Raw genomic sequence first — 12,668 nt, 5'->3', positions numbered from 1 at the left:
GAAGTGCGCAATATAGCCAGGCTGTAAGTAAGTCAAGTTTGATTAGAATGACATACGAGGCTTCTGGGTTCTCCCGACTGGACGCCGTTGATGTTAGAGTTGGACGATGGCGCAATCACGCAGATGAGCTCGAAGAAAGCCATCTCGCGACCACGGATGCGGCAGGGACGGAGTTGCCCCGGTCATGGTGAAGGCTTGCATTTCAGCTAAAGGTGATTGATCGTGGAGTGGGAGGTCATTCCTTCAGCAGTCACTGGCAAGTGATGGTCAGTGTAAAGTTGTCGGGGGGAATTGGGTCGAGGTCGCTTCCGGATTGATTAGGGAAATGTGGATACCTGTCTAGGCTTAGTGGCGACCCGCCAAGGCTCGGCTGGAATCACCTCTTTTCGACAAGAGAAAGAATGACTCGGGAACGTGTACCTCGTACTGGACTCCAAGTTCCATGTTGAAACACTGCAAGTGCAAAGGACACCGGTATCAAATTACGCAAGCACGGACATCTACAGGTGTAGACACCTATTTACGTGGGCACTTGTCTCCTCCTCATGAACCTGAATTCACAGTTTTCTCCGCTTCCATAGTCCTTATACTCTTACACGCCGAAGAGTGACCGAGTAACAAACCACGCTCAAGGTCCAACGAGTCGTCTGTCTCCATACTTTTGACACCTCATAGACAGATAGACAGACAAACGGAAAAATAAAAACTTGGAGGTGATCCACGGGCTGTCCTGCCTGAGGGAGAAAAGATCCTCGCCACCTCACCTCACTGCACAACCAGGCGACAATAGCCTCTTGGTCGGAAGCGCAGGGTGGGAGGTTCGGTGTGGGAAGGAGGACAATTGCCGCAGATCTACTAGCAGACGTCACGCCACGAGAAGGAGTTGTAGAAGCCAGGAGATCCACGGTACAAGTCAACAGCAACGAGGACGGCAAGGGTAGTGACAGTGGCAGTGTCAAAAAACCTCGCGTCGGCGCCAGAGGTCAACACAAGGTCACAGAAAAGCGGGTGTTCAACCTGTAAGTATCGATGTACCTCGTATTGAATGTACTCATGCATCCGTCACTCTGTCTGTCTTGCGGCAGATTCAGGAACAGGTGGAACAGAATCGAGGTCGTTGAGAGAAATTCAGGCAAAGAGAGGAAGGAGGACGGACCGAAGAAAGGATTAAACAGTCCTTCAACGACCTAGGAAAATATTATCCATTTCGATCTGTGGTATTTCGTCAAGTCGATCATCTCAAAGACGTCGCAAAAGCTTTCCCCCGTCATCTCTGGAGCATACATTGATACGAAGCACATCAGCTCCGTGGCCTCGGTAGAGCATGAATTGATCCGCCAACTTGGCTATGGAGCGCTTTTTCCAACTTTCCCTTCCTACCAGGACAGTGCGTGACATGGAGCTTGGTCAAGACATTAATTGACCACCTGACCTCCTAGACTATTGTCAAGAGACGGCAATTACCAAGTGGTTGACACTTTGGGGAATTCCTTCGACGTGATACCAAGATCCGTAAAGACAGCATCATCGCCTGCGATCATCAGCTACGTTACACATGAGACATTCGGTTACACTCACCTTTCAAATGTTTAATCCGGATCTCATCCTCACCCTCCAGTTTCTCCATTTCCTCTTCAGGCGCAGCATTGTTCTCGCGTTCATCCTTGGGGCGTTGTTCGGTAGCCTTTTCATAATCCTCTCCAATCATCAGAAATTGTGCATTGTCATAGTCCAAGTACTTTGGTTCTAGGGGCTTCCACCGAAGACCTCGGAATTCGTCGATGATCTCCTGGGGGTACTTGGGTCCCTGCGGCACATTCTGGTTGCCCAGAGGAGGTTGCTCAGGGTTCTTGATGCTGGTCACGAAACTTCCACGCTGTTTGAGGCCAAAATCCTTCTGTATTTCACCAATCTCGGAAGGGATATTGACGATGTAGGCCAGATGCGACTCGCGCCCCGTAGAAGTGATTGCATAGACTCCCTCGGCAAGGGGAGTGACTGGGGGTATGTGCCTCGTGCCAGCAGTCTTGGTCTCGTACTCTGAACCGGCCATGAAGGACTCTTTGAGCTCCGCAAAACTAGTCTTGCATTTCTCGACGAAGGTAACGAATCGGTCCTTGCCGCTTTTGGGAAGTACCTTCTTAGGGACAGCCAGAAGACGACAGTTTCCTTCGTCACCGATGGGGCCATCCCCGAGTTTCGCGTCGAGAGGAATAGGTCGCATGACCATGTAAGAACGCGCAACATCTTTAATGTCCTCGGCATGATCGACGTTGACCCGGGCGCGGAAGAAAAAGTAGATGATGCCCTTTTCAAGGATGCTGGAGGGCACATCGTCTTCGCGCGCGCCGGGCTCAACAGCGTCGCCATTTGTCTCGGCGGGTTTGGCTTCCTCCTTGGGCTCTGCCTCTTTGGGCTCTGAGACTTCAGGTTTGGCATCTTCAGCCTCAGTGTGCTTCTCCTGCTCAGTGCTGTCCTCCTCTTTGGGTTGCTCATCCTGCGCTTTCGCCTCAGCGGCTTCACCACTAGGCTCCTCAGCCTTTGGTTCTTCGGGTTTTTCTGGCTCTGGCTCTGGCTCGGCCATTTCTTGATCAGCCTTGTCAGGGGCAGGTTCCTCGTGAGCTCCACTAGGTAGAATACGTTAGCTGGGATGCGACGGGCGAAATGGAGAAGCGCAAGTACTTCTGTTGCAGGGACTCCTCCAAGGTCTTCTGCTCTAGCTGCGCGTCCTTCTTGCCTCGCTTCGCGCTTGGTGAAGAGCCCGACGTCTCATTCTTACGCTTCTTGCCAGCCGGCGACGGCTTTGGGTGCGCCGGGGAAGAATTTTGCGAGCTCTGGGAGCTCTGGGTTTGCGCAGCGATGCGAGCGGAAGAGCGTCTACCGGTCATTGTGGGGCTTTGGATGCGATATCAGAGTGATGGGAAAGGTATTGTGGAAGACTACGGAGGGATGAACAAGGAGACTAGGATGGTGGTTTGATGGGAGGGGGAGGGTGGGCAGGATGAACAACAGAGATCAAAGAGCCATTGGGGTCGGGTCCGCGGCAACAAGCTCATTCTTGTCATGGTGCTGGGAGAGGAAGTGCAGCCAAAGTTAGTCCACCCTGGGAGGCTACCAGGCCCAGAGGCACAATGATGTAAGATCGGAACGAGAGCCGTGGCGGTGGTGGAAGCTTCTATCACAAGCTGCAGCGCGGGAGGGCACAAGACGTGGTGGTGAGACAAAGATCGGAGAAAGTCTTTGGTTCGGCTGGTGGAGAGCAGCGGAGAGACTGGAGAGAGAGGGCCGTGAGAGGGGGAAGAACCGAATAAGAGAAAGAGGATGATGCTAGTTGCTCCCTCCACTAGTCAGGAACCGCCCGTCAACCCCGCCAAATGGCTCGCCAATTGTCCCAATCTGGGTGTCTAGGTGCCAAAACTACCCTAATGCCTATCGCCTATCGCCGAACACAAAGTATTAACCCACAGTCCCAGTACCATTAGCTCAGTCCACCTGCGCATTCCGAGTAGATGTGTCCCAAGGTGCATTCCACAATGTATATCCTCCATCACCACCGTCCTTTTTCATCCAAGGTCCATGGCGTCAAGGTCTTCATGCTCAGCCCCGCCGTTCTTCAGCGGTGTTGATGGCGTGTGTGTTCCCTCGGGCGTCCCCGTCAACGACTCGACCATGGCCTCCTCGGATCGATCGGAGCTATCAGACCAGGCCTCTGCAATCTGCTTCTTCGCAGCCTGCCGTCCCAGTGGTGGCTTGCTGTTCCTGTTCTTCCTTCTCTTCAGTGGAGGTTGTCCAGCGTGTCCATCTACAAGCTCCGACACCTCGATCTCTGTGTGTTTAGGCGGGACATCGGCGTCATCATCGTCCATTTCCCTCGACATGCGTTTCCGTCCTCGTTCCCCATCATCGTCTCTTCTCGGGTGGCGTGAGGAATGAGGATCACAGGACAGCCTCCGTAGTTTGCTGGCCAGCTCATCATCAGTGTCAGGCCACAGCCTTCGGAATGCCTTGTCATCTTCAAAATCCGAGTCGGGTTCTTCGTATTGGTCGGGTAGAAGCACTTCAATGTCCCCGTCGTAGCCCATGTCATCGGCCGAGATCTCCTCGACAGAGTACCCATCACTCGATGCTCGTCGGGGTCGCTTCCGCCTGTACATCTGAAGCGCCATTGCTTGTCGGGGCGTAGGCTGTCGGCCATCGACTCTTTTCTTTGGGGAATGTGACCCGTTGTCTGCCGCGCTTGCTGAATGCCTCCTCATCCCAGAACTTGATTATCAGCGGCTATGCAGTCCCTCGGCGGCATTCTCACAAGTCCTCAATATTGCCAGAGATTTTCCTGTCGGACGTGCAAGGCCTTTTTCGGTCGTTGGGGCAGAGGCCTTCTTCAAATGTGGACAGCGAAGGATCTTCACTCTGCATATTTGAGATTCTGGCGGGCTGGAGAAATCATCTGTACCGCCATATTGTTTGACACGCCACAAAACCACCGAGTCTCCTAGTGGCAGCGTGAAGATGGAGAAGATTCTGACATTTTTGTGACAGCGGCCCAGGTGCTTCAGGGTGTCGCGGCGTCTGTCCTAAGCCGTTTACGTCATTCCATCGGCTTCTATTCGGTGCTACACAAAACTTGTGCCAGACTCAGTCAACTTTGCCTTGGGACTTGTAGAAGAAGTCATTCATCTCAATGGGTATGTATGATGGGATGGGATAAAGCCCAATGCACGCTTGTCCTTGCCATGCAGATAAAGAAAAGAAAAAGGAAACTTCAACCATTTGAAAGCAAAGCCCCTCTTCCCCTATTCAACGTGCAAAGCAAGAGAACAACAACCGTTCCAGACCTCAACAACGATCGCGTGCTGAGTAGGCATGGGTGCATTCTCGAGGCGATACCACGGTCAAGAAACAAACACGATATTCCCTTGCAACGCCGCTTATTGCTTGCCTCCTTTTTTTCCAACTCAATGAAAGTTATACCCTTTTACCCTTCAATCCCCCAAGCTTAATCCAGAGGATGCCATAGACCACAGAGCCTGCTGCCAACATCGCACCGCTGAAGCCTTGCATGCTCCTGTATCCATCGTTGGTGATCAGCTGGCCCCCGATCGGGGATCCGACCAGCACCGCCACCGCGACCACGCTGAACAAACACCCCGTCCGCACGCCGATCTGGCTGATATGGCTGATCTGCGCCACGCAACTGGGCAAGATACTGGCGCCGGCCCCGGAGCTAAAGCCGAAGATAAGACAAAAGACGACGGTGGCGGCCGTGCCGGAAGAAGTTACCCAAAGACACAGGGTGATGAGAGAGGAGAGCAGCGTCACCGAGAGGAAGACCGTGAAGCGGCCGAGTCGGTCGGCGAAGAATGGCGGGATCGTACGTCCGAATGTGCTAGCGGCGTTGAGGATTGCGACCAGATATTTGGCGAGAGAGTCCGGAACGCCCTGAGCGCGGGCAGAAAGGATGATGAACGTGAAGGGGAGGAACAGGCCTAACCGGACGGTTCTCAATCAGCCACTGAGCGCTTGCTGGAAGAATAAAATCCCAAGGCTGACCGGCAAGAGAAAATACGTACCCAAGAAAGACAAGAAACTCCCAAAAGCCAGCAAAGCAAAGTTCCCCTCCTTAAAGGGCTTCACAAAGTCCATGGGCCTCACGGGTTTTGCCATGGGTGGGATGCGACTAACAAGAGTCAGGTTCCCCAGGATCATCAACCCCAGAACCAAGAAAGCGCAGATGCGCATCGTCCAGCCAAACCCCACCTCGGGGATCAGTTTCTGAACCATGACCGGGAAGATGACACCGCCGATGCTCGACCCGGTAGCTCCAAGACCCAATGCGAGGGAACGGCGGCGGAAGAACCACGTCACGACGCAAGACATGGAGGGGTAGAAGATCATCGAGGCGCCCAGTGCGGAGCACACGCCCTGGGAGAGCAAGAACTGGTAGTATTTGTGGGATATTGAAGCCATCATCAGGCCAAAAACGTGCAGGAACGTGCCCAGCACAAGGAGGATCCGAGGACCATAGTTGTCTATCGCAGGAAAACAAAAAACCGTCAGTTCCGGATAAGCGTCAAAGCGGAGACCTCAGAGACAAGAGCGAGAAGCTGGAAGAGGGAAAACAAGCCGTACCATACACTCTGCCGACCCAGAGACCGCCGACGAACATCATGAATGCCTCGAGAGATGGAATCCATGCGATTTCCTGGGACGAGTATTGCTTGAGCTGATGCGTTTCATAGTATTCCTGAAAGACACCGATGCCTGGTTCGCGATCGAGGTTAGTCGCAAAGCCACGGTTTTCTTCCGTCAAGACTCACAGTTGATCCAGCCGAAACTGACAAAGATGCCACATGCCGCCCCAAACACGACCGTCCAGGCCTTGAGTCCTCCATCCGGGAACTGAGATGGGTCCATTGGATTGACAGCTGGAGTCACCGGAACCTCGTCACCTTCGGCTGCCTCGACCTTGTTCTCGCCCTGCGCGCTCCGATCGGGACTCGAGGTGGGATCGGCCACGACCTCTATGGATTTTTCCAGATCCTGGTCCATCGTCGCTGCCATAATGACTGGAACTGCTGGACTTTGCTGCAGCGCCGTTTTCGTGGGCCAGATATCGTCGCTAGCCTGGGCTATTGGCCAATGCCCCTCGTAAAAATAGCTCGGCCAAGATTTCTGTATGTATCCTAGGGAAAACCCGCCATCGAATTGGACCAGGCCAAGTTTATTGAGAATCAAGAATCAAATGTTTAGAAAAGACGAAGAGGTTTCCTGGATGTTCTGAATGTCAATTGGAGAAAAACCTCGGACAGTCTTTGTACCCTTTGGCTATCGAGGGGCTCTTCGAAAGCGATCGGTCAAATAGACCAATCCTGACCAGTTAAGCTTCGGATCGCAGCAGAGAGATTGGTAATGATGTATCTCGTACAAAAGGCCCGACAAATGGCAGGGTGACAATGGAACCAAAGTAGTCTTAAGTGTGGCCCTGAGTCTTAACCCTCCCCGAGATTGGCGTAGGGTGCGTTGAGTCATAGAGCTTCGAATCCATTTTGGCGTCCAGTGGTCGGTGTATTCGGACCTTTCGAATGCAGGGTTGGCCATGTTCTGTACCATCTCCAGGTGCAAAGGAGACCGAGATATCATTTCAAGGTCGACGGACGAAACTCGACCGATACGAAGCGGCTTGTACGAAAGCGCGTACTGCGGACAATTGTGGACATGAAGAAAGAGGAACAACCCCTCGGAGATATGGAAAAAGCGAGAGTCCGAAACGATCGAAGAGGCCAAAAAGGGAATGGCAGTGAGTTTAGCGCCCGATCAGAAACGGCAAAGATTGGCTCCACCAGGTGAAAAGTGGGGGAAAGTGGGGTAGGCCGTATTACTCATAATACGAGGCACTCTGTTACTCTCGTACCCATGTATGCCCTGATGGAGTACAGGGTACACACGTTTTCTGGTTGATATTCTGACTTGATATTTGGAGATCCGTTGCTTGTTCATGCTTGTTAGGCCTTCCATCTCGTGGTTCCGCGCTCGGATACATTTGCCACGTGGGAGTTGTGAATCATAAGTCTCTGTTCATCCGACGGCTTCGAGACAGCCCGACTGGAGACAAGCAATGTTCCACTCATCTGGCATTTCTTATCCTGAGAACAGCTATCTCAACGTGCTAATCTCCAATGTGTGATGCTTGAGTTACAAGACAGCCCAGCGATTTCGCACCTATATCCATCGCACATCGTCTACACCATGCATGTTCGATCAAATCCTCAAACCACTTGCACCTTTCCTGAGAACAAGTTGGTGGTAGAGTCTTGCTTGTTGTAACTGCTCCAAGCGTTTCTTTGCATCCTTCATAGCCTTTTCAACATGAGCCAGGACGCGAGTAGTCGATATTTGTGGCACCCTGCCAAAAGCGGGCGCGAATATGGAATTGGGTATCGGGTTCGATCCAAAGGGATTTCGCCATGGTTCCTAACCATCAGTCTCGTCCTCATCGATCAAAAACTCGACAAACGGATCCATCTCGATACATTGAAATAGGTGTCCCCACCTCATGCGGAACTCCCTTCTCTTGTACAGGCTACTGGTATTCAGCCTGAAGCTGACCAGCTCCACCTTCCACTGTTTTTCCAAGGCGCGTTCGACCATCCGCAGAAACCCGCCCGAGTACTCGGCCTCGGCAGCGTCGCCAGTGGCGAGAACAATGGTGCTAGGTTTCTCCGAATCAACAATCGACTCGAGGATCTTCAGGTGTAGAATTTCGTCCACAGCCTGTTCGACCCACTTCTCCGGAGCCGACAGCCTGGGGAGACCTGCGTTCGTTTCAGAACCACTGGTCTCACCCCCAGACCGGGACTGATATTTCTTCTGACGCGGCGTTAGCTCCTTGGCCTTGTGCACACGCTCGAGAATGTTGGTTTCATAGCCGATCGAGGTGGCCTGGTGGATTGCCGCATATTTGTCGGAACCAACCAGGGCACGTTTGGCGCATGGACGACCGCGTTCGAGGATGAGAGAAAGATTGTGGAATGAGAGAGGGACTCGTCTAAGGCGGGTCTCACGCGGCATACCACGTGCCAATTTCAAGCAATCGTGGAAGCCGATGGATATATTCGACATGTCAACGAAGACATGGATGCCAATGTCAGACGTATTCAGTGGAGTAAAGGCAGGTTCAAGTAGTCCAACATTCCTTAGATATGTTTGCTCTTCAGGATGACGACGCATCAACTGGGTAATCAGAGCTTGTTTTCTGGTTCTGGTGGTCAGTCCATCACGAGGAACAATGACTGTGTGCGGCGAAGGTGTAATGACAGGCGTGATAGGCCATACAAAGCGGTTGCAGACAGGGTAATCCCGTTTCGGAGTTCTGATTTCGACCTTGGGAGGCGAGGGAGAGGTTGGAGGGGAACTGTTGTCGCGCAAGCCTGGTCGGCTGCGGCCGAGAATACTGTCAATAACAGCTCTGCGGTCCGGGGAGCGACGTAGCGACTCGAGTTCTTCTCCTGATTCCAGGTCCGTGGTGTCGGAGACAGTCCTCTCCTCGGTGGAGAGCTTTTCAGCTCTTCCCCTGGCTCTGGCTCTCCTCGCGGCACGCTTCTGGTTGCGAATGTACGCGGCAGTGGCCTTATTATTTGGCGGTTCGACGTTGTCTTCAAGGTCAGCGCCATCCACCTCATCTCGCCAACGCACGCCCTTGCTGATTTGGTTCAGATCGACTTCCGCCACCTCTTCATCGTTGACCTCATATTTGACGAGCTCTGCAGCTTGCTGTTCATCAGCAGTGTGAGGGCACCCCAGGTAATCCCACACAATAGAGAAGTCACCGAGTGAGCCTCCGCCAGTGTTGTCGCCTGCTTTGTCCTTGTTCTTGTAATTGACAGGTCCAGGGCTGGTTGGAGCATCGCCGTACTTGAGGGCGAGACTTTTCAAGAGTCTGATGGCATCGTCGAGGTCCCATGATGGGAGTTTCTGGTCGTCCGGCATGTGCACTTTCGGGAGCAGGCGACCTTCTGGATCTTGATCGGGAGGGGGGATGGTTAGAGGAAGGTAGGTCTGTTTGGGAAGGTCAAGCGGGATGCACGGCGTTTCATGTCTCTACTTTTTGTGTGCAGCAGTAGTGAAGGTTGTCAGTGAAGTGGCAGAAGAGCTTGGCTGGAAAATCGGGACAAAGAAGTGGTTGTTGTTATGAGAGTGGTGGTCATGGGGCTGTGAAGTGTTGGTGATTCATTCCCACTTCATCGGCCAGTCATTCGTTCCCCCGACATTCGCTAGGACCATATGTGCGCTAGTCTATTTGGGGGCTAGCTCACCTCACTCCCACTTCACTTTGAGCGTACGCCGCTTTTAGACTCTCCTCACCACTGGGACTCTCAGGTGCAGGGCATTGTGTTCATCAAGAACGTAGGACGTTACCTAGTTAGCTGGGAAACGTGATGAAATTAGGCCTCTCATCTAGTTCAACAACCAAATGTGACTCTGTCTTTGTGGCAGATAGGGCTGGTCCTTTCGCGGCAAGGCTGAGTGCACCCACCTGTCCTCAAAAACACTACTCGCGACATATCATATCAACATGAGATGTCGCGTCGCAGGCCTTCCTCCTCTCGGTCTCCCAGCATGGCTTGTCCTCGGCGCCGACCGCAAAAGCTCTTGTAGTAGCCCGAGTTTGTACCAGAGTGTCATAACCAGATAGTTGTGGGGTATGAACTGAGCGCTTCCCTTCTTCGTCCATCAGTCAATATTTTTCAAGGAACAATGAACGTAATGAATTGGCATGTTCAAACCTTCCAAACGTTCACATTTCTAAATATCTCTTCGGCTATCCTTCCTTGTTCTTATGACCGCTTCGCTAGACCTGGCGATCGACAATGACAAATCGTTGGCACGATGGCACACTTGGCTCAGGCAATACCGCCTTTCCACATCCCACAAACGGTAGTTGATGTCCAGTCCCATGTTGTGAGGACACTCTGACAAGGCGTGCGTCCAGATCCGTGCTCCGACATCAGACGGCCGCTCTTCCTCGAATGAAGCGACCCTCCTCGTCTCCCGCATGGGAGACCTCCCTCACGAAGTGGTCCTTCTGATCCTGACCAAACTCTCTTACCGGGGCCTCGTCCTCACCCTGACCTGCAAGAAGATGGCGAACATTGTCCTCGACGATCCCATTTTCACCATTATCGCGGCCTCCGAAGAAGCAAAGCACGCAGCTCTCGGCCATTTCGAGCACGTCGCTCACGCCTTTCCACGCCGCTTCCACCACAGATCCCTTTTATCTTGCAGCCATTTCACCTGTCCCTTTTATATGCGACAACTGACAGGGTGGCAACGGCAAGTGGAGAAAACAATGCTGGAGTTGGGAAACCACAGGGCCATTGAACAGGAGGAGGATAAACTTCGGCAAAACACGGAAGCAACAAGCAAAAGTCTTGATAGAGAGAAGGCGAGCTAATGCAGAGCTTGGTGCTCCACCAGCAGAGGAAAACAAGCCGCAGCTTTGTCTCAGCTGGTTCGCTACTTGAAGAGACGTTGAATAGAACCAAAGACATGCAAATCCATCCCCATGGTGTTGTTGGAGTACTCGGGTGCCTCGGATGCTTCCCCATCCAGAGGAGAATCAAGATAGATCTGCCCCCCTTCTGCGCCCCTCCTCAAAAAGATCCAATAGGAGACCTTGCGGTGCTTTGCCGGCGGGGAGTGTCCTTGGGTTCTTGGTACGTCACAGTCTTCTGAAAACCCCCATCGTTTCCCCTCTCGCTATTTCGAAATTCCCACTGTGGTTCCCCGTTGGTGCGAAATCCGAGGCTTGATTTCACTATATTGTCAACCTAGAGAGCCCAAGACGTTGCTGCAATCTCGGAAAATGCCCCTGCTTCGCTGTCTCCGCTTCCACTCCTCCTTCAAGACGCCGTAAACGGCCACTGTTGCCTCAGCTTCGTCCACACTCCGCAGGCGGAGTGCTCTTGGGATGCGGGGCGAGCTCGACAGCTGTAATGTAGAAGCCCCTCAAAATCCGGTATTTCAGATCCGGGCCATCTGCCTCTCCCAGACCTGCGCTCTGATTTTCCAGTCCGTGGTTCATATCGTCGCTTGTCTTCCACGATGTCTGCTATCCAAGCCCAAATCGACCGGGGCGCCGTGCCTAACCATGTTTCCAATGTCTGCCCCAAAGGAACCAAATTTCACGTCCTCGAGGTGGGCTGGCTCGAATGTGACGAGGCTTTCGTGGTTCGTGGCGGGAACACCAGCCTGAAGAGCACCGAAAAAAACTCCTTTGTCAACAAACGGAGAGAGCTGCCCATGTACTGTATCCTTATCGAGCACCCGCATGAGGGTCTCATCCTGTGGGAGACAGGGTGTGGCAAGGACTACCCGGAGATCTGGGGTCCCGTGCTCTCTGACCTGTTCTCGCGCGTGCGCTATGAGCCTCAACATGAGCTGAAGGCTGCGGTAGAGGCCACAGGAAACAAGCTCGAGGATATTAAGAAAATCATCATCGGTCATCTCCATCTCGACCATGCGGGAGGATTGGACGAATTCCTCGACAAAAAAGACGTTGAAATTTGGGTCCACGATCGGGAACTCAAGTCGGCTTTCTGGTCTGTCGCGACGGGTGCAGATGTGGGTGTCTACATGGAACATTACCTCAAACTGAGCTTGTATGTCGTCCCTGCACCAGGCTGTCATGTGTCCATGATGCTGATATTTTGTAGGAATTGGAAAACTTTCGATGAGCGAACGTTCGATTTTTGCCAAGGTATCACCTTGCACCACCTCCCAGGACATACTGACGGTGAGAGTGCCATGCCTGTTTCCGAAAAAGAAGTTGCTGATAGATAGGTAACAGGATTGATTGGAATGCAAATCAATATGCCGGATAGTGGTACGTTCTTCTTCATCAGTGACCACTGTCACGTTATCGAGAATGTGAGTGTCCATCCATCTATCGATCTGCTCAGTACTGAACTGTCCCTCTAGTGGCGCGACGGTATTCCTCAGGGATGGCTCGCCAGAGATCATCCATCATGGTTCCAGAGCACTCAGCGGCTGAAGCAACTGGAGAGGACGACCAAGGGTAAGGTTATCCCAGGCCATGACAAAGGAACATTCGAAGAGTTGGTCGCCAATGGGAACACGTATACCTGAGTCGACCAGCGGACCGGCTTTAG

General features: G+C 52.8%; 6 protein-coding genes across 6 annotated transcripts; 1 reads left to right on the top strand and 5 right to left on the bottom strand.

Moving 5' to 3' along the window:
• Positions 1-1,460: 1,460 nt before the first annotated feature.
• Positions 1,461-2,888, bottom strand: Z517_11816 (uncharacterized protein; the record flags this gene model as incomplete). The annotated part of the gene is made up of 3 exons (XM_013423399.1): positions 1,461-1,531; positions 1,579-2,627; positions 2,683-2,888. The coding sequence occupies 3 exons, from the start codon at positions 2,886-2,888 to the stop codon at positions 1,461-1,463; spliced, it is 1,326 nt and encodes a 441-aa protein (XP_013278853.1).
• A 675-nt stretch (positions 2,889-3,563) lies between these two features.
• On the bottom strand, positions 3,564-4,166 carry Z517_11815 (uncharacterized protein; the record flags this gene model as incomplete). Its single annotated transcript, XM_013423398.1, has 1 exon — positions 3,564-4,166. The coding sequence occupies one exon, from the start codon at positions 4,164-4,166 to the stop codon at positions 3,564-3,566; it is 603 nt and encodes a 200-aa protein (XP_013278852.1).
• A 799-nt stretch (positions 4,167-4,965) lies between these two features.
• Positions 4,966-6,561, bottom strand: Z517_11814 (uncharacterized protein; the record flags this gene model as incomplete). The annotated part of the gene is made up of 4 exons (XM_013423397.1): positions 4,966-5,486; positions 5,571-6,029; positions 6,130-6,261; positions 6,318-6,561. The coding sequence occupies 4 exons, from the start codon at positions 6,559-6,561 to the stop codon at positions 4,966-4,968; spliced, it is 1,356 nt and encodes a 451-aa protein (XP_013278851.1).
• A 1,410-nt stretch (positions 6,562-7,971) lies between these two features.
• Positions 7,972-9,486, bottom strand: Z517_11813 (uncharacterized protein; the record flags this gene model as incomplete). Its single annotated transcript, XM_013423396.1, has 1 exon — positions 7,972-9,486. The coding sequence occupies one exon, from the start codon at positions 9,484-9,486 to the stop codon at positions 7,972-7,974; it is 1,515 nt and encodes a 504-aa protein (XP_013278850.1).
• A 1,018-nt stretch (positions 9,487-10,504) lies between these two features.
• Z517_11812 (uncharacterized protein) lies at positions 10,505-10,720 on the bottom strand (the record flags this gene model as incomplete). Its single annotated transcript, XM_013423395.1, has 1 exon — positions 10,505-10,720. The coding sequence occupies one exon, from the start codon at positions 10,718-10,720 to the stop codon at positions 10,505-10,507; it is 216 nt and encodes a 71-aa protein (XP_013278849.1).
• Positions 10,721-11,601: 881 nt separating this feature from the next.
• Positions 11,602-12,645, top strand: Z517_11811 (uncharacterized protein; the record flags this gene model as incomplete). The annotated part of the gene is made up of 4 exons (XM_013423394.1): positions 11,602-12,158; positions 12,213-12,292; positions 12,347-12,426; positions 12,478-12,645. 4 exons carry the CDS (start codon positions 11,602-11,604, stop codon positions 12,643-12,645), a joined length of 885 nt encoding a protein of 294 aa, XP_013278848.1.
• Positions 12,646-12,668: the final 23 nt, after the last annotated feature.

The sequence above is a fragment of the Fonsecaea pedrosoi genome, assembly GCF_000835455.1.
Source record: "Fonsecaea pedrosoi CBS 271.37 unplaced genomic scaffold supercont1.8, whole genome shotgun sequence".
Taxonomy (NCBI): Eukaryota; Fungi; Ascomycota; class Eurotiomycetes; order Chaetothyriales; family Herpotrichiellaceae; genus Fonsecaea; species Fonsecaea pedrosoi.
Note: the sequence above shows the minus strand (reverse complement) of the source record. Positions and strands in the feature narration are given on the sequence as shown.